The sequence below is a fragment of the Anser cygnoides genome, chromosome 4, assembly GCF_040182565.1.
Source record: "Anser cygnoides isolate HZ-2024a breed goose chromosome 4, Taihu_goose_T2T_genome, whole genome shotgun sequence".
Classification (NCBI taxonomy): Eukaryota; Metazoa; Chordata; class Aves; order Anseriformes; family Anatidae; genus Anser; species Anser cygnoides.
Window position 1 is genome coordinate 45,443,997 of NC_089876.1, and position 24,145 is coordinate 45,468,141.

General features: G+C 39.2%; 1 protein-coding gene across 3 annotated transcripts in view; it reads left to right on the forward strand.

Moving 5' to 3' along the window:
• Positions 1 to 24,145, forward strand: part of ARHGAP10 (Rho GTPase activating protein 10) — a 150,171-nt gene that overhangs the window by 23,836 nt on the left and 102,190 nt on the right. For all 3 annotated transcript variants that reach the window (XR_010831131.1, XM_066996052.1, XM_013175097.3), the window contains exons 2-3: positions 17,017 to 17,112; positions 17,200 to 17,261. Coding sequence is in view for 2 of the 3 variants with exons in the window: in XM_066996052.1 (XP_066852153.1) it covers positions 17,017 to 17,112; positions 17,200 to 17,261 (158 nt within the window). In the remaining variant the exon portion in view is untranslated. The remainder of the gene's footprint in view (positions 1 to 17,016; positions 17,113 to 17,199; positions 17,262 to 24,145) is intronic.

The following is a 24,145-nucleotide window of genomic DNA, read 5'->3' on the forward strand; positions in this document are numbered from 1 at the left end:
CATTTCTTTTCCCCTGCTTCAGGAATAATTTTGGTATAAAATCTAGAATCAAAAAGAAACATTAAACGAAGGAAGAAATGTATTGGGTAACTTACTGTACAAATCATTTGTTATATATATATATGTTTGAACTTTAATTTTTCAGTGCTAACTGGGACTAGAAAATGAAATCAACATGCGGTTTTTACACTATCTGGTCTTTCACTACTTTTTGCAATGTTATTTGAGAACTTCTGCTTGGGAAGAGCAGAAGAAAAAGCACGAAGCTGAGAACCGACATCTTGTTTTTTGTTTTTATTTCAGAGCTGGTTGTCATTCTTTCACAATTTACACATCTGACAAAAATGACTAGCAAATGGATTAAGAAATGAATGAAAAATCTTGAATGTGTCAGCTATCCTTATTGTTTCCAAACTCCTTGAAACTAAGAAATGTAAAATACAAAGTGTACTTAGTGGTATTGTGGGAAAGCTTGCATTTGATTTTTAGAACTGGCACTATGTTTTTTAGTGCCCAGATAATGCCACTGAAATCAGCAGACTTACCGTGGACAAAAATTGCAGGATTGTAAAATTGATAGTTTTTATCATCAAGAATAGTGTATTGCTGCTCTCTAAAGCAAAAATGCCACTTGAAATGCTGTGACCTAGTAGGGTGGTTGCTAATACCAGTGCAGCACGTTAGGTGGTCCGGTGTGTGCACCACTTCGTGTCCTTGCAGCCTGACAGTGTTAGAGACTATCCTGACATCTCTAGGACTAGGTCAGAAGCTCCTGCTTCCTACTGAAATCAAGACATGCCCTTTCCAGCTGTCCCTAGCAAACAGATTCACTGAACGCTTTAGGGTTTTCCCTGTTTTGTTCCCTTACGTCCACATATGATAGACTGAATGACGTTAGCTTCTTGTTTTAGACTTTTATTTTTTTATGGACGTTTTGTAGATAGTGTTGTCCCAGAACTACAAAGTAAGTGTGTCAGAAACCAGAGACAAAATTGGGGTGCCTGACTCCTGCCTTTCAGTTGGTATCTCCTTTTGTGGCGAACGAGTCATGAATTATCTGAAACAAGGCTTGAGCAAATGAAAGCATACGTGATTCGTCTGGCATCCTTTTTATACAGAAGACTACTGGCAGCTTTTCAAAAGCTGGCCGTGGGATAGCTAACTTTTTGGCAGCACCCTCTGAACTAGGGTTGGTTTTGACTTGAGAAGGTGCTTGCTGGGAGCCTCGCAGTGCGGCTGCTGAGCGCTGTGCTGCTGCGGGACGGAGCTCGACATGGCAGCACCCGGCAGTGGTGGTCCAAGTGCCTGGAAGCGTGCTGCTGAAGGTGCCAGCTGTTCCCAAAGCTGAAAGACACTCTTCAGGCACCTTCCAGTTAGCCATCTAGAACTGCCCTTGAGAAGTAAGAGCAGATCTCAGGAGCCTGCTTTGTCAGCTGAAAAAACGGAGGCCGCACCAAACTGCGGCTAGATCAAGGATACTGCATTCAGTCAGGTTATTCTTTAGGGGACAGAGCAGACTTACCGAGAATGCTTGGGGATGGTTACCTTCAGTGTAACGAGATCGGCCATGGAACAGTCCTTGCTGGTGGGCTTTTTGATGCAGAAAGCATAGCAGGATGTCCAGCTAGAATGTATCTGTATAGCTGTACATACAGTACGGAATCACTGAATGGTTTGGCTTGGAAGGGACCTTAAAGATCATCTGACTCCAACCCCCCTGTCATGGGCAGGGACGCCTCCCAGTAGACCAGGTTGCTCGAAGCCCCATCTAGCCTGGCCTTGAACCTCCAGGGATGGGGCATCTACAGGTTCTCTGGGCATACCGTGCACGTGTGTGTGTATTTAAAACTAGGGTGTTCAGATCACAGTGACACCTGGCAAGGTGGGGTGGGATTAAATGCGTTCCGTGTCCCAGATGGTCACCGTGATAGCTGTTGGCTGCTGAGCAAGATTGGGCTTGGTTGGTGGGGAGACAGGAGACCGAACTCTGAGGGGAATGCTTTTATGCCTGCCTTTCCACTTGCTGTGTCTCATGCTGCAGAACTTGTTCAAGCTGTTCTGGTGGTAACGCTTTCTACCATGACAGAGTGCTTTTTCTTTCTGAGAGCAGACAGCAGGAGAATACCATTATTTTAGTCATCTAGGACAAGAAATGCATTTTCTGTCTGAAAAGCAGCTTTTGATATTGCATCTTAAGCACTGAACTGATTTATCTTAACGACATTGCAACTTAAGCACTTAACGAAGGGGGAGACAAGAGTTTTGTAACTAGAATTCACTCTGTCCTGTGTCTTGGCCTAGCTGAGTAACCACTGCACTGGCAGGCAGCCTTTCGTGCTTTTGCTTTCAGCTTATGACTTTGATTATATGGCAAGTGTGAAGGAAGTGCCTCTTTCATGCTGGCTTGACTTGTGGGTTTTCTTTTTTTTTTTTTGAGTGTGGGAAGGAACATGCTACTGGAGGAGTCAGACTGAAAGATCTGACTTATGAAAACTGAAATAGGTACCTTACATTGTCAAGTAACTATGCCACTCCCATATCTGTTGAAATGTGGTGGTTAATTTTATTAACTAGGTTAATTTTAGGGTTTTTCCTCCCTGTTCAAATTACTCCTATTTCATAGTTAATTTCAGTGTTTTGATGAGGAACTTTGGTAAGAATTTATTAATGGTTTTGCTGCTGTTGCAGTTGTATCTATGTAACAAAGTCTTTGCAACACTCCTTGATTTCTCAAAGTCACAGGTTTTTTGTCTTTTTTTATTTAAAAGACAAAATCGAATAGAAGGGAGAGAACTGTTTCCCTCCCCTTCCCCCACAGCTCCAAGATTAAATTCTTTTTAATGTTGATTCTTTTTAATGTTTAAAGGAGCTCTGTAGAAACATTAACCAGTCTTCTATATGTACTTCTACATGTTTTCAGGAAGATTTATATAGCATTCTGCCTTGATGACCATTCTTGTTGCCTGTGTTAATTACAGTTTTTTAAAAAAGTGGTTTCATCTACTATGATTTCATCTGCCCATGGGGTTGGAATTAGGTGACCTTTAAGGTCCCCTCCAACTGAAACCATTCCATAATTCTACTATCCAGGCTAGCTCGTAGTTTATTTTAAATAGTGTTCCCCCGTATCTTTTCTTCTCTCCTTTAGAAGAAAACAGCAAAAATAAATCTCCCTAAACTAGAGAACCTATAGATTGTTACAGAAGCATACACTAACAAGAGTGTCACAGCGTGAGTGTTGTGATTCAGCTCACTGAAGTATGTCTTAAATGCAGCTTTGCTGTGTTAACGTTGGTGCTCTCTCCTTTGAACCCCAGGATCGTACTGTTGGTATACTGAGACTTCTGGATTGTAAGTTCCCTGCGAACAATTTATTCTGCTAAACCTTTTTCCTCTAGAGACTTGAGATTCAGTGACTCAGAATGAGTGTACTTGCAAAAAGTGAAGTGCTTATTTTTCTTAAGGTTCATGGTACACTGAAAAAGGGTTTTAGGAAAAAAAAACAACCATCCAACAACAACAAACCAGACCTATGTGCATATTTATTTTTTAGCTACCTAAGGTTTTCTTTCTCTGTAGAAATCAGTAGTTTCCATGTAGCGGTCTTGTCACCTACATTATTGTGTCAAAAAGAATCAGACTGGTCATGTGAGCCTGAAATGCTGTGCGTTCGTCTCAAATCATAGATTTCAGAGTATTAAAGCACTGTCCCTTTAGTTGGACCCACAGAAAACTGGTTGTTTAAATCTGGTTTTTATTTTTGTCAGCTCACAAAAGAGCTGTTTTAAACTGAAATATCTGTCAAAAATGCTTTCTTGTTGACTTTGCACTATAAACGTATAAGCTGAGGTAAACTGTGACATTTGCGTAAATCGACTGCTTTTGAATATTTTTTTCTTTTGGTAATGTATGGAGAACAATGGGTGGGACAGGCAGAGAATGACAACCTAGTCTTTCCTATTAGCTTGGTAAAATTTAGAACTGTTTAGGCAATTATACCCCCCATTTGTCATCATAATTCACATTTTGTCCTTTTCTTCCAAATTGCTCATTCATTTGGTGTCAGGGCTTGTTAGTTAATTACTTGCCTTTCTCCATCGTCTTGCTTGTTTTCTGCTCGCTTCTAAGCTTGGCGTATGAACAATCTGATTTAAAAGGCATGCATATTTAAAGTTTTCGGAGCCGCCAGTACAGTTTGTACCAGTGAGTGCTAAAGCTTGAGCTATAAAGTCAGTACAGCTGAAGTGCAGAACGACAGACATGCAGAGTTTATCCTAGAGTCTCGAGTTGAATAATTAGCGTGTGACGCGGGTGAGTGTCCAGCGGTCAGCCTGCAGTCAGACAGGCCAGCCTTTTAACCCTGGAGCCTTCTGAGCACAGTTGGATAATAGATCTTGTGCGTTTTCCTAAAATATCAGGAAGAACTGTGAGTTCTCCTGGTTGTCATCGCCAGACCTCAACCCGCTTCTACACTAAATGCTTTACCAGCGGGGTATTTCACTGTTTCCTTGATTACCAAAATAAATGTTGAATTTCAAGTACTGAAGCATATATTTATAATTCTGTGGTACAAAGTAGCAATAATCTTTTAATAGATAATTTCAGCATATGTTTCACGTGATGAGTTTTGATAGAAAAAGTGTAATTTTTTTTGCCTCTCCAAAACAAATCAGTTTCCATGGGACTAGAAAGTGGCATCAGCTCTGTCACTGCTGTGATCTGTACAGCGGCACGGAAGCCAGGTACCTGGATGGATGGTATGTTGCAGTTGTCTCCCTATGCTAGTTTAAAGAAGCTGTTTAAGCACAATGTATGTGTGGTAGAGTCTTGTGGGAGGGTGGTGAGTGCGGTTTCCCTTTTTCCCTTCAGTGGGGTCAGAGATGCTAAGCTTTATGCCGGGTACCAAACGGAGCTGGAGGTAGGGTGATGTTTCCTCGTGGAGGCCACCTCCCCAGCAAGCCACAGTTACCCTGTAAAGGGGCTTGTTATGCACTGTTGAGGATGCGATGCTAGGAAGCGTTGCTGATGAGTTTCCTGTTTATTCTTAGCACTGTGTTGGGTTTAAGAATTTTTGACAGTTGTTGAACTTGAGGTCTCTCTTCTGCCTCTGGAGAATAACCCTTAAGTGTCTTGTGGTCTTGGTTGGCTTTCTAACTAGCATTTTTTCTGGTAGATTTGTTGGCACTTTTCCTGCAGAATAGCATTGATCAAATGTTATAGAAGTTGTGGCATGCCTTCTTTTAAACTGATTTTTAAGTGATTTGGGCTTTTGCTCCATCAAACAATTGTGTGTATGCATGCTATGCATAACTTCCTCTGTTCCACAGATAAAGTATATTCACTGATGAAAGGTGAATCTTTTCCTTCAGATTATTGCATATTTTCTCTTATTATAATAATTTCTGACAGCATCCTTGAAATTTGAAGCTCTTCTGTGAGTATTGTACACAAAATAAATTGTTACTGCCCAAACAGTTCTTCATATGAGTTATTGGGCTGATAGAATGTGTTTTTTCCACCTCCTCTTGTTTTAGAGGAGGAAATTCATGCTTAGATTTTTAATTTGACATTTGTGGATTGTCATAGAACAGTTTTAGTCCTCTGCTCCCCTCTTTTCCACTTGTCACTTGCTCTGATACATCCAGTTAAAGTTCTGACTATGCTGAAGGTGTCCAGGCTTGCAAAGCAAAGTTGTGGATCTGTAGGCTGATGATAGCTGGGGACAGTACTTGAATATAAACTGTGGGTGGTGGTTCCAGGGAAGGATCCAAAGCAAAAATCAATACCTCTTCTTTTACAAACAAGTTCTCTGGAGCATAGTAGTGTTCCAGACCCAGAAATGGTAACAAAAACATTACAAATCCAAACGTTTTATTAAAACAAAAATAAAAAGCACTGTTTTTTATTTTCCCCTTCTGGAAATGCTAGGTCTTTCCCCCCCCCCCCCCCCCCCCCTCAGCTTTTATCAGTGAAACACAAACACTAAGCAGGAACAACTGACTTCTGTACCCCTGTTCATATTCTGTTATGCAAAGTGTTTCTCATTTCATCAAAGTGGTGCGAATAATCGCTTCTAGTTCAGGAAATACACGGTAGTTTCTCAGGGAGGTTGTGCATTGCCTTTCACAGCATTGCTCGACTTTACACAAGAAACCGTATTATCTTATCTCTCTTGAGAACACCTTGTGTCAGAAATGCAGAGTGTATAGCAATGAGGCTGAAACAGTTATAGAAAAATCAAAAAAGTTATGTAGGCTAGTAATTTCACTCTTATACACTTTATGCTTATTTAGGAACAAAAATAACTTGTTTGGTAAACAAGCTAATATTTGTCAAAACAGATGTAAATCTAGGAAGATTTTTACTGCATGATCTATTGCAAGTTTTCCTTTTGTTTGAAAACAAAGAAATATGAAAGTTACATTAGAAGACTAAACAAATGGATTTCCTTGCTTATAGGATGTGTTGGTACAGCTGTGCAGGAGTGTGTGTTTTTTTTTTTTTTACCTTGTGCTTCTCATGGGGGATATGGTGGTTGCTATTGGCTATCCTAAATTGCTTTTGTTCTTTTTCCTTTTTGATCATTTAGTAATCTTTTATCAAGGAACCAGTTGTCACTGATATTCTGATGGGAAACTCATTTTGGAAAAATATACTGAAATCCCAAAGCAGTGAGGCTTTCACATGCTTGTGTGCCAGTAACTTTAAGGTCAAGTGCTTTTTCCTCTTTGGAGTTAAGTCGTCTCTCCTTTACATACATAGTAATATTCTGTAACTGATTTATTGGATGCGTGTAAAATTCATAATCTAAAACTGACAGAAGGATTAAGGGATTTTGTTACATTTGGAGTTCAAATATTGCACAACTATCCAGAACAGAGATGAGTCAAGTTTTTCTTTTGGCATATACCATACTACATAGTTGAATCCTTAAATACTTCCTGGCAAGCTTTGTTACTGGTTATTGATGGCATGAGCAATGACTTTATTCTTCTTCCCAGGCAAATAAACTGGAATAATCAGAGAAACTGTCTGGTGAAATGATGCTGGAGCATCAGGGGTTTCTTGTAGAAGCAACTTAAATAAGAGCAACAGTAAGCACTAAAGGGGAGTGGAAGGATTATCCTTTACCTTCATATTTCAGGCATTTCAATGCTTTCAGCTGTTACTCCTTTACTCCTTTAGAAGAATCTTCTGTCAAGTATACAGATGCAGGAGCATGCGGTATGTATGTATATGGCTTTTGTCTGACCTAATTAGAATCTTTGGTTTCTCTAGGGTTCAGCCAGATACAGCTTCTATCAGATACAGATATACCAGGAAAATTTATTTTTTACACAAAAATATTATGATGCTTTATGCTTAAAATTCTCAATTGACGCTTTTGGAAAAGCATAGAGTAAAATCCTTTTTTTATTTGGGCATCTAGTTTAGCTATCTGTTTTTTCTGCTTTCCAGTGCTTTTTCTGGAAACTATATATGACATAATAAGTACAGGCTGTCCTCTGCACCACAGTTGCTGCCAGCTGTTTCTCTGTCAAAAATCTGGATTCGTTTCATTTGTGTCTAGCTACAGCAAAGTTATTCTTAAACTCTTCCCTCTTCAGGAGGCTGCTGAGGTCATCCCATCCTCCTTGATGCTGAAGGTTCACCCAGGCTTGCCCAGGGTGGAAGAAAAAGTCCGTACCTCAATGAAGGGAGTTTAATGCAAATCTTGCCAGAATTCTTAACCTCTGCCTTCTGAAATTGGGTTTTAAGTTTTCTGTGTAGCAATGTACTAAATTGTCATGTATTTTCCAAAATGTACTCTCGTGTCTTTCGTGTGCAGGTGTTTTTTGTTTGTTTTAATTTTATCAGTTTTTTCCCCCTTGCTTGCTGCTGGGGAGGAAAAAAATCCCAGTCTTGCTGAAACTCTTTCTTGGACGTGAACACTCTAGGGTGATGTTGATGCTTAGCAGCAGATGTGACATGTGGGACACATGCTGTGCCCCTCCCCTCTCAGACTGGGCTGTGCTCCCTCTGCACCTTTCTTGACCACATCAAGATTCAGTCTCTTGTCTTAAGAGAGCACAAGCCAACTTCTACTACCAAATAATGAAGTCAGTCCTTTTTCTTGGGAGGGGGAAATCTGTGTGCTCCACTGGTGGTCAAGTCCTTCTGCTGTGTTAACTTTACCTTACTGCCATGAGTGAAGTCTGATGACCTAAGAAATCAAATAAATGTGCCCTGTTGGTTATTTGGATTTTGAAAAGTGAAGTGTTCTGAATTCAGAGAGCATTTAATTTAAGATCTGTGAGGGGTCCAGCATTCAGTGTATAGATTCGTTTTCTGTTGTTGTGAGACAACATCACATACACTTTGATAAGTTAAAGAATACAGTGGCAAAACTGAGTGTCCACCTAAAAGTGAATTGGTCTTTTCTTTTGCAATCAAAATACTACTTCAGCAAAATATTTTCTGTTATGTAAACATTACAGTTATTGTTTGGGAAATAAGTCCGGGAAAGAAAGCTGTTCTCCAGAATTAAAACATTCAAAATGCTGATGTTGGATAAGTATCTGTACAATAAACAATTCTTACCCTGTAACTACTTTATTTCTTTTACAGAGTTTCCCAGTTGGGGAGAATGTTCTCAGTTATCTAGCCCAATCCTTCATCCTTAAACAGTATGGTCTTCTCATTTGCTTGCTGCTGAACATCCTTGCTTGTTTGCAAATTGTCCTTGAGACATGAGTAGCTTCAGTGGGGATATATGAAAGGTTTGTGAAACAAGAGCATAGTTAGCCTACAGAATAAATATGAATGAAGAAGCCATGAAGAAATGCAGAAAGGCCTTAACGTGTGGTATTTGACAAGAGTTTGAATGGGAGATTACAGCATACTTAAGTTTCAGTTCAATTTAACAGTCAAAGGTGTCCTATAGAAGACTATGTTTATTTTCAATTTTTGCTAGAAATGTCACTGATAGAAGTGTAATCTCACCTCCTGAATTCATACATCTTTAGTAATAATAAAATCCTGATCTCTGGGAATATATATATATATATATATATACATTTTTTTTTTCACCTCATGCTTTCTAATTCATCCACTCTTGGAAAGAGTTCCTGGATCTGTGCTGTCTGTAGAGCTGAAGGTATTGCAGAAGGTTTTACCAGTGAAAGCTTTAATCACATGCAGATTCTGGTACCATTTTGGTATCATCTATTCAAACTTTTGCTTCTGGGTTGGTGTAGTTTTTTTTTCTGGGAATAGGTTATATGCATAACATTGGTGTCCATCTTGCTACCATTTGGTGCTGTGTGATATAGGGGAACTTTTGCAGCGATTCCTGAAATGCTAGTTTTTCTTGGAGAACTGTCTAAATTTGGTAGAGCACTCTCACAGTTTCCTGCATTGCAAATTTGTTTTTCCTAGTCCTTGGTTTCCAAATTATTTCTTCCTTTGGTCTGTTTTGTTGTCAGAGCCACGGAGGCTGTAAGGCTCAGGAAGATGGCTATGATTCCCTTGATTCTTTTATGCTATTCCACAATTTCCATCATAGTTGCTTGACCCTTCAGCAATCTTTAGGATGCAGGTCTTAAGTCAGAGTGCTTGCCGGAGTGTTTCTCCACCCCTGAAACAATGAATTTATTGGCAGGGTTGTAGTGCTAGGGACACAGCTTACCTTTTTCTGTCAGGAATTGTGACTTTGGCTGTGCTCCTGAAGAGCAGAGGTGAAAGATTTAGTCACCATCTGAGCTGGCAGAGGGGTGCGCTCTTGTGAGAGCTGCTGGAGGTGCCCTAGGAGAGTGAACATCTGAGTATGCTGTTGTGCCTAACACCTTTGACACAAAAGAGGAAAATGTACTTGGCAGGGTGGAGTAGGACTGGCTTTCCAAATTCAAAGATCCAGATTTAAAAAAAAAAGAGCGAGCCCAGGAAGGTGTGGTGCAGTGGAGTGACATGGAGAGATGATTTGGCAGTTTGTCCCTACTCACACAAGATGCTATTTTGTGATATTGCGCATATGGCAATTAACAAATTAATTGTTTGCTTCTTGATGTGGGGGAATCTGGAGGTTGTACCCTTGTACTTGTGAGGGTAGAAAGGAGAGAAGTGAGTTTAGTCTGTTTTCACTGTTGAAGAACTCAAGAAGGTAGATAGATAGTGTGTCTTACGGTATTATGCTGTATACTTGCTTTAGGAGAAAACAATGATTTGAGATTATGCAGTCTAAAACATCTTGTATGCCTGTAATAATAGGAATACACTAAATCTGAAAGCTTTGTTAACAAGTCTGTTTTAATTAATGTGGAGAGTAATGATGCTTAGAATATAGGGTTGTGGACTTGAAAGAAGGAAAATCATAAAATAGTAACCTAATAAATTGAAATCTTGCAAAAAAAATGGGTGGTTCTCTCTCTTATGAAGTGGGGAGAAGGCTGGAATGGGTCTGTCATACTGTTCAGTTGTGGTTAGTTCAGATACGAGAAGTTATGTTCAGTTAGTGAAACCATCTGCCTAAATAGCCCGTGTTTACTTGTAGCATAATTACGCCACAAATAATTATCCCAACATGGACGAAAACTGCTAATGGAGAATGTCAAGTACCATGGAACAAACACTGAAAGCCAGTCGGTTCCTAACAGAGGCATTGTTGTAAGGAATATTTATTTTCCCAGTATTCAGTTTTCTCTATTTCTTTTACTCTGGACAATAAAAACATGCTTTTCTTTTTTGGCTTCTGTCCTTTCTTGTTGCAATTAGCTGGGAGAGTCATGAAATAATTTGGATTTTTAGTGTAACAGAAGAGCGACATCAATTGCTATCTGTGATGAGTTGAAAAGAAGAATTCCATTAGAGATTAAGATGCCTGAAGTTGGTGTTCATGTATATTTACATGTAAATTACCTTAAGGTTGATTGGTTTTTATTTTAATCTTGCAGTTTCCTTTTGTCAGTTTGCTGAAATACAAAGTTTATGGAAAGTTTTTTTTTTTGAAACAAAAACTCTTTAGCGTTAAGATTGGTAAGACTTTTTCTAAAATGTTGCTGCTTTTTGTTACCTCTTCCTCTCTTTAGTTACATTTTGAAAAATTAAACTCCCCTTTGTGTGTGTATGTGTGCTTTTAAACTTGATGTAGAGTAACTTCGTTCTGACACCACATTTGAGGGTGTTTGGTAAATACTAAATACGTCATAATGTTGGTGTAATCACTCTTTGCATTCTTTGGAGACTATTTGATTTTTGTCTTGTAAACCTGTTAAATTACCTTGCTGTTCACAGTAGACAGCATTGGTTTTTTAATCCTCTGTAGCTTTTTTTATGTAGTAGATGTTGCTGGTAGAATTGCACAGAGAAGTCAGAGGAGGTTGCAACAGGGGAACAGGCGATGAAAGATGGTGGCATTGGTGTGATTCCAGCGGGACTGCCAAAGGCTGCTTGTTTTAATGGGGGAAGATGTCAGTTGAAAGATGTTTTTTATTGAGCGTGGTGCTGGTAGGTTTGTCTCAGGCCTGAGCACGTAAATGCAGAGTGTGAAGCTATTGACTGCTGAGTGCTTGGGGGCTGTGGCTGGAAAGATCTCTTTGCTCGGCCAACAGCAGAAGAATGTTGTGTTACTAATTGCATTAAACTGAAATGAGGAGGGGTTGTGGCTTTTCTTATTTGTTTTAAAGGTGTGGGATGGCCCAAAAATGCCTACACTGTATTGTGCTGCGGGAAAAAAAAAAAAGCTACTTGGCAAGTCAGTAATCAGTTGATTTCTAATCGTCACACCTGAATTTGCTAAGCTTTCAGAAACTCACAGGTACTGTGACATTGCTAAACCTTGACCCCAGGAATCTTTTAGTTCTTGAACTTGATTTCCCTTCTGTCTTTTGGAGGGGAATCAATGACTTCGTGTTTTAGCTTTATCGTAATTTTCTTCCGTTTTGATGATTCTTTCAATATACTTGGATAAAAATGAATAACAAAAAGTTTATTTAGTTTCAGGGAGTTGGAACATGTTATTGCTCTTAATCTGCCACAGCTTGCATCTGCTAAGTTGATAAGTAAATCTTGTTTACCCATCTTACTAAGGTAATAACTAAATCCTGTTCATGTTCTCATTGTTGTGGATTGTATTAGATCCCTTGTTCACTGTTAAAGGGGACACAGAAGAGAAACAGAGTCCCATCCATCACTGAGATGGTGTTTGGTTTGTACAAAACATCATGCAAGTTCATCTGGCAGCTCTTAGACAAACTACGTCAAGTACTCTCTTCTGCTGAAGCTGCTTCATTCGCTGCTGACGTCTTTGGAGAAGTCTGGCTCTTTGCTTGCCCTTGCCCATCTCAAGAGCATGTGTAGCTTGCCTGATCGCAGCCACTGTGAGGGAGATAGTAGCTGAGGACAGTCGAGAAGTTTAATATTAATCTTTCATGTCGAAGACAAGCTTGGTAGGTAAATCTAGGTATCTGCGAACCTTTTAGCTTTCAAGGAGAGTGTTAGCGAAAGAGACCAGAGCAATCTGAACCCGTGTTAAACAAAGCGGCTGTAAACCTGTCATTGCTGGAGGATTTCTGTTAGCATAAAGAAGATTTGTAGTTAGAGAGGAGGAAAGGAGATGTAATTCCAGTTCTTAAAGAATTGTAGTGATCCTGTAAAAGTGAAGCTGGAGGTAGAAATCCATATTTTACTCTAGAAAACATTAATAAAAAGGGCTGTTGAAGGTAACTTCTGCCATGCAGAAGATGTCCAGGATACCCTAGGAAATAGTATTACTGTCTCGCTCTGTGCAGCAGCTTTAGGCTAGACGGTTAATACAGTATTTACTTCAGAGCAAGTGGGGTGATTGGAGTCTCATGCTGTAAGTGAGGGCTGGCCAGTGCCTAGCAACTTGTGTTGTCACACTGGCTCGCCTCAGCTCAGATAAGAAACAAAGATATTTTCCTCCAAACCCAAATGGAAAAATAAGAGTGTGGGGCACCGGCAGCGTGTACGGTGCAGGATGTTTGGCACGGTGCTGGTGCAGGTGATTGGTGCAAAAGCACTCCAAAGCAGAGGGGGAGAGCTGGAAGTCTTTTTGGCCCTTCTGGTGTATTTTTAAATAGTTGTGTTTAAGCATGAAAAGAATGCAATAGATGAGAACAATAACAGGGAAAATTAAAAGCCCCTGTGTCCCCTTCATTCCATCTTAGAAAATGAATGTTTTTCTTTCTTTAGTCTTCCTTCAGAACATTCAGCAGATACTTTTTTTTTTTTTAAGAAGGTGAGTTTGCCACATGGATTTGCCAGGATTACGTGTTACTCAGGAAATAGTGTTAGTGTTTGGCTGATATTTAAATACTGTTTGATCTTGAATCTTGTTCTTCCCTTTAGACCATTAGCAGCAGCTTTCAACGTTCAACAGCCCTTTTACCACTTGCAATACCTTTCAATTCGGTGTTACTGTGTTCAATACGGAAACTAAAAGGAATAAAATAATTGCTTTCTGGGCTCCTAAGTTCTTACTGTTTTTTTTTTTTGTCCCCTCGGTAGACTAGGGTGTTATCCTGATAAACTGCATAAATGGCTGTGCCATTTGATGTATGTTTTACTCACGTACTGTGTTACTCTGTTGTATGTAGCTGGAATCCATCTATGTTTGCATTGTGTTACATAGCACATACTGGTCTTGCAACCTCTGATGCTGATGTGGAACAATACTGGGTGTTTCTGTGAGAGTCAACTGAACAGTTTTGCTGCAATAAAAGTCTACTAACAAGAGAGCTGAGTTTCATTCGTGAAGCTTCTAAATTAAGGCGCAATGTTCAGCATTTAAATCATAACACGGTAGTAAGAGGGTATAGTACTTACATTGGCATTAGCATGCGGGTTTTTTGTTCTGTTTCTTCATGGTTTCATGAATACTTCTGTGCTGTTATGTATGTGCCATAGAATATGTGGAAGTGATAAGGGTAGAGGCTGGAGCAGTTTCTTGCTTTTTGCCCCACAGTAGAAGTTTGGACTACAAATGGTTTCAGGTGTCTCTCCTGAGCCATGGTTCATCAAATGGCAAGAAAATCCAATCTGACGTTATGTTATTCTTTTGAGTCTAGCTGTCATCCTCATCATTTTTCCTGCACTGTTGCAAAACAAATTCCATATTCTCATTCTGCCCTTTCTCAAAAGATTTCCTCTATTTTTACTTGATGCTCAGTTTTGTTGCTTTTACTTTACCAAGAGTTAGAGCAGAGACTTCCATACCTGTGAATAGCTAGGCACCAGTGGTTCTGCCCAGCAAGGTGCTAGTTTTGAGTTAGATCACAGTTTTGTGTTATTCCCTGCCCTATTTTGGCATAGGGAATGAAAACAGAATGTGGACTTCGGGGTAAGTTTAGCCAAAATGGAAGAAAATTGATGTATGATATATAAAACATTGGGTGATGGATCTTGCAGTTAACACATGCAGACTGAGAAGGATTAAATATCTCTTTATTCTGGCAACCGTTGGGACTCTGGTTGTTGCAGAAGTCTGTCAAATCAAATGACTGAGTTGTCCTTCCCCAGTCAGGAGGTTTGCTTCTTCCCAATTACGTCTCGCAACATGTGATTGGTTTTTACTTTGCTCCAGTAACTTCTCATCTTTATCAAAAGTGCTAATTTCTTAAAATCTGTCAGAAAGTCTCTTCCTCTTTCATTGTCTTTTCTTCTTGATGTTGTTTCAACAGATAAGTAACTGGCTTTTGTGACACCATCAGGTCATTTTTCTGTGTCCCAAACCCCCAGTCTCCACCCACACTCAGATACTTCCCAAAGTTGTATGGAACAGTTCTTAAACATTTCACAGAGATGATATGTGGAAGGATTTTGCAAAAATATAACGCATTTTCATGACTTGAACACAGGAACTCTGCAAATCTAGCTTTGCGGTGTTAACAGGTTATTGCCTCCAACCCTTCTGTAGGAATTTCCAGTCCCTTAACAGGTTCGGTAGAGCTCAGTGACTTGACCCCAGGTGTTGGCTTTTCCCCTGAAAGCATCAGGGTGCAGACACAGGTTCTGTCTGCTGTCCCTGTCACCAGAGAGGTGGCCTTTGGTGGAGAGGTGGGATGCACAGCCATGTAGGACGTGGTGCCTGTAGCCCGCTGCAGTGTTTTAGTACCCTTGTAGTCTGGGAAGGGGGTTCTGGGGAGCGTGGTGTGTGGGCATGCTGGCCCTAATGTGTACCGCGCTTGACATTATTTGAATATTGTACCTCTAAAAGGGGGGAAGCAGAATAAACAATTCCATCCTGTAGCATGGAGCTCGCTCTCATATGACAGGGCTTTGGCAGAGGATTATCAGATTCAAGAAAATTAAATAGGTTTGGGAGAGTGTGGGTTGCTGGACATTTGGGAGAGTGTGGGTTGCTGGACACATTCTCCTACAAATAAACTCTTTTCAGCCTTGTGTTGTGACTTGGCTCACAAATAAGCATAACATTAGATGTTTAAGAAACTTATTTTTTTAAACTTTTCTGCCTTTCACAGCTGGCAGAACATTTTTCTTTTGCTGTCTGCTTTAGGAACAGCTTTTTAGTCCACAAGACGTTTGATTTAAAATATCAGTGTTTCCTTTTTGATGGGAATTATGTTGTTTATCCTTCTTCCTTTAAATGTGTGCAGCATCCTGCTGCTTTTGGGTTGAAAGGTGTGTGTACAGGCTTCAGGAGCCAGTTGCAGAAGGGAGGCAAATACCTGGCAGTGTGACTTTGAAAGGAAGAAGCTGTTGTACCGTAGGTGAGGAAAAAGATTAAGGAGAAATGGGTGAGAAGAAGGGAAGGTGGAATGACAAAGATCAGAAAGCGTTTTATTCATTTTAGGTTGTCTTGCTGTTTGTAGAGTATTTGTGATTCAACCTTTGAAGTAATTGAATTGAGCTTACGATGCAGCGTTGTACACCAAAGTTGACTCGACCTGACAGGTGATACAACATACAATGCATTGCATGCAGGACCTGACAGTCATTTAAAAAAAAAAAAAAGAAAAAAAGCTTATGTTCTTTTAGCTCCTGTTTAATATTAAAGAACAAAATGCTTAGCCAGTGTGCTAAGAGTTGTTCTTAGCCCTTTAGAACTGCATGTGATATGAAAAAGATTATAGATTAACTAAACATTTCACATTGTCCTTAACCCTGGCTGACAACAAAAATGTGAGTAAAACCTTTACTACTGAGTAGGAGTGTACCAAGACACGCATCCTTTTTTTTTTTTCCTCCATTGAGCAATTCCTTCCCTCCAGAACCCGTGACATTTCCAAACTGCACATCAGCACAACAGAAGTGTGTATAATGCTTATTCACGGTGTTATAAATCTTAATAAGGGCTTTGTAGCTGATATTGTAGCGGAATATAGAATCTGATTGCTTCCTGGGGGGGTATGGATTATAGCCCTCTGACCCCCAAATTATACAACACTAATAGAATAAAACTGGGTGGAGAAAAATGGGTTAGTAATATTAAAAAATACATAATACAAAAATAATTTCAATAATGTGCGTATAACTTTTGGCATGGTTTTAAGTCCATAAAATTTCTAGTTCCAGTGTATAAATTCTTCTAAATTTGGTTTATGTATAAACATTCCACAAGCAGAGCTATCTATGTGAAGTAGGTAGGAAATCCTATTATCTGTGTTTGTGTTAGCAAATGAGTTAGCAAGTTTAGGTTAGCAGAGAATCCTTTTGCTGGCACAATTTACTCTGTGTTGTGGCTTAAACTTCTGTAGTTACAGATCTGTTTGTATGGCCTGTGGCCTAAATTATGGTAGAGTGAAGCATAAGGATAGATCTGATACTGTACCCATGATCATACCTGCTCTGTAATCTGTGGCCTTGTATAAAGAAATATGTATGACAAATTCCCAGATCAGACCAGAAAAGGCTTAGGCAATACTTAATATATCATCTTGTAATGTTCTTAGGCAGACCTGTTAAAGTTTCTTGTAAAAGTTGATCGGGGTAGCAGGATTTTCCAGCTTTCTTAAAATGATTCTCTAACCTTCAATCTGTTCTTTCTCTTTTTTTTACCAGACCTTTCAGCAGCCCAGAGAAAATTTGCACATTCTCTGAGAGACTTTAAATTTGAATTCATTGGCGATGCAGAGACAGACGACGAAAGATATATAGGTAGGTAAGAAGTGACTATAAATGGCTATGTTTTGCCACGACATCTTGGTAACACGATTAAACTTTTTTTCTATTTTTTTATTACAGATGCATCACTTCATGAGTTTTCAAACTTTTTAAAAAATTTGGAAGAACAAAGAGAAATTTTGGTGAGTTTCAATAAACATTTTAAAAGGCTGTATGTATAGCAGAGAATGAGCTGAAAGTTAAAGTTGCTTGCTGCTTTTTTAACCACTAAGCTGTTCATATCAATAGCTTAACAGTGGAGGCTCTCATTGTGCAGCCTTTGCTCTGTAGTCTAGAATTAGAGGCAGCAGCTACTTCTTAAAGAAAGCTGTTGTGATAACGACAGATAATTACGAATTAGCTTGAAATGGTAGTACCCCAGTAAGTTGTGGCTGGGGTGAAGGCTAAAAGCACCACGGTGTTGTTTGCCTGTTACAGTAAAATAACACGATGAAAGATGCAATAGTGCAGGAGGACATGTAGGATTGGGAAGTTGGCCAGATTTGGATCCAGGATCTCTGTGGCACCAGCTTCAAGATTTAGGTGGATTTGGAATGCAGTCTCTTGGCTGGATGCAGTAACCCTCTTCTTCATAGGCAGGCAGTCTGGTGGAGGGTTGCATATGCAAATATTTAGTTGCTCAGTTGTGTAGATGGGAGTGTTTGTGTTTGATTGCTTAGGGTTTTAGTGTAATCTGGGTCAGGTTGGCTGCATGTCGACCATGGGCTAAGAGCTCTACAATGTACCTTTGCTGTCTTAATTTCCTGACAGAAGCTTTGCCTGCAGTGTAGGAGTATGTAGACAAGCAAGAAAGCTGGTGAACAATTTTTTGTAGACTTCTCTATCTCTGGCAGTCTTAAGTCCAATAATATTCATGTTACGGTGTTATATCCTGGTATGTTGTTCGGATATGGAACTGTATTTGGGTTGGGGCTAAGGTCTGTGTGGTTCCTTGCAAATTACTGAAGAACAGTGTCTTTACACGAGACATTTTTTTCAGTATCTTGAGTTGCTTTGCCAAATTGTAGGGATTGCTCCAGTATGTAGTAACGCTGCTTTTGTTTCTTGTAATTCTGAAGTATAGCATTTACTCTGGTTTTTCCTGCCAGCCATTCCTGCATTTTATTTTATTGAAGTTGTGTACATCTAATTAGTGAAATTCTTTGGGAAACGTCTGCAGTGAAAAAGTTCCTAGCTTGTCACGCTGTTTTCCAGTCTGTATTTTGATGTCAGGTTTTTGAGAGGACTTGAGAGTTATGTGGCATGTTTCAATGACGGTGTCAATAGATCTTCAGATCTTCAGCAGTGACAGATTACCAACACAGTAGGCTTTGCAGAATCCAATGTTCTCTGTATAGTAAAAACACTTCTGTTTTTCAGACTGAATGCCATGAAACAGTACTACTAATTTTTTTTGGTATGCTGCCCATGCTTATGCAGAAGGTATTATCACACTGAAAGCTTATTCCTGTCATTTTCTTGATAAGAAAAGTATGAAATGCAGTAACTTTTAGAACAGTGATAGTTTGATTAAAAAAAACAACTAGGGAGCATGAAATATTGTGGGGCAAATATTTAATTCCAGACAGAAACGATATGCTTTGAGTTACCAGATGTGTGGCCTTTTCTGTAGTCTTGCAAATGTTATGTATCATTTTTAGAGTCAGCTAGTACAACAGTGGGCATAAGTCTCTGAGAAAATGATTGTGTGGTGATTGGTAAAGATCACTTTCAGCAGCTGCTGCTGCTCTGACTTTTTTTTTTCCAGTGTATGTTTTAACAGTGAAATGAACTCTAGGGATACTCCCATGGAGAATATGAGGGCAAATTGAACTCAGATGTTTGGAATCACGTCAGAGATCCAAAGAGTTTCTATTAAGATGCAAATATGATAACAGGATTATTTTCAAAAGCATCCAGTCTCCTTTATGTTAGCTGTTTACTGAGTGTTTTTTCCCCTGATTGTTTTGAAGGTGAGCAGGAGGTCATCTTCAAACTTAAGGCATTTCAGATATTGCTGTGCATTTTAACTCTTATGCATTTGAGAAGGTTATTTTTTTCTTACCCACATGGTAAATTAAATACAATTTAGAGTGTATTTTAAATGTGAAATGAGATCCTTATCACCTATACTTCTCATGGTTTTCTGAAAGTATGGTGTGTGATGAAGCTGGAGTGTGTAAAATTTTCTGTTAGTGTTTACTATAAATTCACTTGCTTATTGTCTACCAAACGTTCATTTGGTGGATATTTAATAATTTAATTCAGATGTTTGAGTCCTGCACTTCATGGTTGTATGACTTCTCCCACCACTTTCAAAGGCTGCCAGAATCATGTCCCAACTGTCAAAGGATTTAGTAGCTTGCGAAAGGGGAGGTCGGCCTTAATCCAAACATTCCATTGAACTGTTACGGAGTGGCCAAGATAAAAACAAATTATGCTTTTCCATAGCACCATAGATTGGTGACATTCCCCAAGGCAGAGAGGAAAGAGGTCATTTTGTCCCTGAGGATATTCTGGAAGTGATTTTTATGTGTTAAGGATGAGTAGAGTTCTAGAGCTTATATTCTGCTCTTTTGGCAGTACAGCAGTTTCATGGAAGTGCAGGGATGAAAGGGGCATCTCCAGGTTACTAGGAAAAGGTTAGGGATGAGCAGGCACCAATGCAGTAATGCTAAGATGCTCAGTCCTTCTGTCCAGTTGTTCTCCTGCACAGCAGGGAGGGCACCAGCCCTCCCCCAGCCCCAGTTCTCCTGACTAAAGCAGGTTTGAGTCTTGTGATGTGATGAGAACAACAGATTTGGCTCTCTGACCTCATTTAGGCTATGCTGATGAGCAGCACAGGGCTGCTAGGTAGGTACCCCTGGCAGCACTGATTGCATGACTGGTGTGTGATTATTCCATTTCCTCATTTGTGACCTTCCTTTTTACCACCTTTTATACTTCCCTTTCTCTGGCCCAGTCTTCTCCCAGGTGAACAACCTGCCCCTAACCAGTGTTCCCTGTTGATTCTAGCGTTGGTAACTGATGTCCGGATGTGATACTGCTCTTACTGTTCCCTCAGTAATCTCAGCAGTGTATGGTACTTTTGTTGCTGTGACCCTGATGTTTGCGTGCTTCCACTCCCTCAGAGGTGTGTAGTGTTCCTCTTATTCAGTTGCCTGTGGAGTTCTGCTGTCTCTCACTTAGTTCCCCTTAACCATGCTGGTTAAGTCCAGTCAGCCTTCATGGCACCGTCAATAACTTCTGTCAGCTTCTCTCCCTGTTAGGTGCTGTGTCCAGTGATTTCTTAGGTCTCTCCAGTGGTTTTTCTCCTGTCCTGTTAGCTTACTCCTATGCCAGCACTGAGTGAGTTGGATGGATTTTGCCTGCAGCCCTTCAGAGGTGTGTTTTGTAGCAGGGTCTTGTGTACCTGGATCATCCCTGACAAGTGCTTGTCTAAACTGTTCTTTAAAAAAAAATAAATAATAAAATTCAGGGACAGAAACTGTATTTCTAGTTTCACTCTGATGTTTTGTTGTTACTCTGTTTTTCCCCAGATACCTGTTCTGTCTCCTTTTACTGCAAATTAAGCTTATTTTTTTGACCTTTTCTACTGTATTCATGGAGTAAAACACATCACTTTTCCTTCATAGGAGAATTTTCACTGTCACCCTTCCAAAGGCTGGAAGACTGCTACCCTTTCAAAGTAGTTTAGACATCTCTCATGTCAGAATTATCTGGAGTCCCGTTTGCTGAAGCTCTGACACTTTCTCTTGGATTTATGTCACTCCATATGTACATTAGTCTGGTGGAGTTATTTGTAAGTCACTCCACAAATTGTTACTGAAAATTGGATCATGCAGGAAACTTGATTCTAGTTTCCTATGTGATGCAAAAATCATATTTGAGATCTTGCTTGAAACATCCTCTTAGCCAAACATCTATTTCTCAATAGTTTTTCAGCTAATTTTTTTTGTTCGTTCTTCTCATGGTTTATTTGTTAAGACCAGGTCACCACCTTTGCTTTTGAAGTTGCGGGGTGGGTTGAAAAATTAATTGAGGAGGTTGGCTGCGATGCTTATCTCAAACAGGAAATTGTCATTCTTCACAATGTCATTCTTCACAGACTTGTACTGTTTTACCTTCTATACCGTTCCAGGACTTCTGAGTATTGGAACTGGGACGTCTGATCTGTTACTTTCTCAGTTTCTGCATTCTCCTCCTTTAAAGCTGCTGCTGTTTGCTCTTCTGCCATGCTCTGGGAGCTTGCTGCCTCTCCCCTTAGTTTGATTTGTTGTGCTCTTCAATTAATCTAAAGCAAAGCCTCTTCTAATTGAATGTAATTAATTCTTCATCTGTGCAATATAAGAAGAATACATGTAATTATTATTAAGAAATCCTTATGCTCCTTAACATCCAGCTGTTGTTCTTTGTTAGATGGCTTGTTAGAATTAACTGAGGTATTTTTCTTCAATTATTAAGATTTGCATTTGTTCTAGAGTCAATTGCTCTTTTTTCTTTTAACTCTTTCCAGTTGAATAATGATTTTATAGCTTTCTTTCCCTCTGTTTTCTGAAATATCTATTAAAAAAAAAAAACTCTTTTCTTCGTGGTTTTCTTTGCCCCCTCCCAAATAAAACATGTTTTTGTCTCAGTCTTTTTAACTTTATCCCAAGTAATTGTGCATTTCCTTTTTACTTTGTCACATTTTCACTTCCAATGGCATTTTTGATACAACTGTATTCACCTCATTATGTTTCCTGTTAGTTCTCCAAGGCAATATGAATTTACTTGGATATGATCTCTTCTATTTGCTATAGTTTTGGCACACTTTTATTCCTTTCAATATCTCCTAGGAAAGATGGTAAGTTCTAATTTTTGAGCATAACCTATTTTTTACTGTTTTTCATATTATATGAGACTTTTTCACCTTTCATAAAACTGCTTGCAGTCCTTTCCTCTTGAAAATCCTTTTACATTTTTAATCAGTTTCACCAGTCTGTCAGAATTGAGTTCAAAACAGCTTTTTTGCAAATGCATTGTTTAGAAAGAAGAATTATTCCCAGAGTGTATCAGGAACATAAGTAAATGCTCCTGTATGGATTTTTAAAGAAAATATCTTGGTGAAGTCTCTATTGTCGTCTTCCTTCTTCTTCTACCTCCAGTGACTTTAAAACAAACAAACAAAAAAAGGGCAGAGAGGTTTCCCAGCTGCGGTTTCCCAAGTTAAAAGAAGTTGTTAAGGTTCAAAGGCATACGCTCAAAAGGTTAAAGGTAAAATTTAAATCATCTGTGCAAACATGTACTCACACTTACTCATGCTTAACAATACTTATCTCTTATGATAAAAGTATTTAAATACAGGATTTTATTTCACAGGTTAAGTGCTCACTTAACAAGTAGTGTTCATGAATAGCTTACTATTACCTTTTGTTCAGTGGCTATGTATTTAGTTTACACTGATCCTGTGTTGCTGTGAAGATGATGCTGTTAATTTTTCTGTGTTTTTCCTTGGTCCTCAGCATGTAGATATTTAAGGGTTCATAAATCTTAATCTGTCTTCACGGTAATCTGAAGAAATCTGTGAAGGAACAATGAATGGTTTTACGCACTGATCTAGGTAAAAAATACCTGGTAGTTTTGGATTTCCGATGTAAGATGTACAAGATCTGCTCAATCAGAGTTCATGGCATTTTATGGTATTGTGTGTTTAGATCCTGTTAAATCCCTTGGCAATGCAGCCTGCTAAATATATCTGCCAAGACAGTGGGAAAAAATACATAATTGTGTACTGCTTCTGAAAAATTAGGTTGCCAACAGCCTACCGAACAGCTCAGGTGAGGAGATAGAAACACAAATAATTCAATTTCTCGGGAGCAACATTTAATTACTTTAATCTCAGGACCTAAATCCCCCCCCTTTTTTTTTTGCCTTCCTGTAAGCTGTCTAATTTTATTTTAAAAAATATAACTCAGTGGAGGATTTTCATTCTGTTATTTCATCAACGGGAAATGTTTGGAATTTGCATTGTAAAACTTTCATCAGTTTGGGTTTTGCTGGTTGTTAATAACACCACTGTTTCTCGTGGAGGACAGCTCTGACAATAATTGAGCAGTTCATACTTGACTAAACACTGGAGCTGTTGTTCTCTGTTAGATTCTTTGCCTTTCAGTGGCATCTTTTTACTCAACTATGAGCTTTGCCATGAACAAAGAAAATGAGTATTACGCTATTTCCTTTTCAGAGTAGCCTTTTCGCTTTGTCAAGATCTTTATACAGCCCAAGTGTGGACTGGGAGTGATTTTCTGTTCTTATGTGAACCCGGCCAGTGTTCTGGTGTGTTACGCTGTTGAGCTCTGGCATATAGGATTTGCTAAAAGAAGCTCATTCCTGGAAGCTTTCATCCATTTCAGATGGGGAAAAGCTGTCTGTATTTCTTTTCCTATTTGTTATGTTTATTGTTTCATAGTATTTCTCTAAATAGTGGGATGCATGTAATAAGAATAAACTTGCTCAAAAGACAGGACTATTAAATATTTGTTGTAAGCAAGCTTTGTTAAAAACCAGTCTTCATTTAGTGTTCTTATTTAAAATGAAGTAATTTTTTTTGTATTCTCTGCTTATGATACCAGTTTAACTTTTCAAAGCCAGCTGTCTTATGGCAAGTATATTAATGCAAACATTCTTTCAGAGCACAGCATAGCATATAGGTCAGAGGAGGCATTTTTAACCATCTGTCCTTTAGATCAGTCATAAACTTCCACTGAATGGAAAGAACCTTTGACAAGAGGGGACAAAGGTGTCCTGCCACTGTATCATCTGTAATCCAAGGCTGCTGCATTTAAATAAAGAGGGGAAAAAAAAAAAAAGTATGAAGAACAGGAGTCTACCACAGCTTGTGAAGCAGGGTTTGGTCTGGGGAACAGTTTTAGAAAGTCACTATTTTAAACCCCAGGGGTAGTTTTCTGGAACATCTATGAGGAAGGTGATTTGTTTTGTTACAGGTGCCTCATGGCATGTTGAAAATATACAAAATAGGATGTAT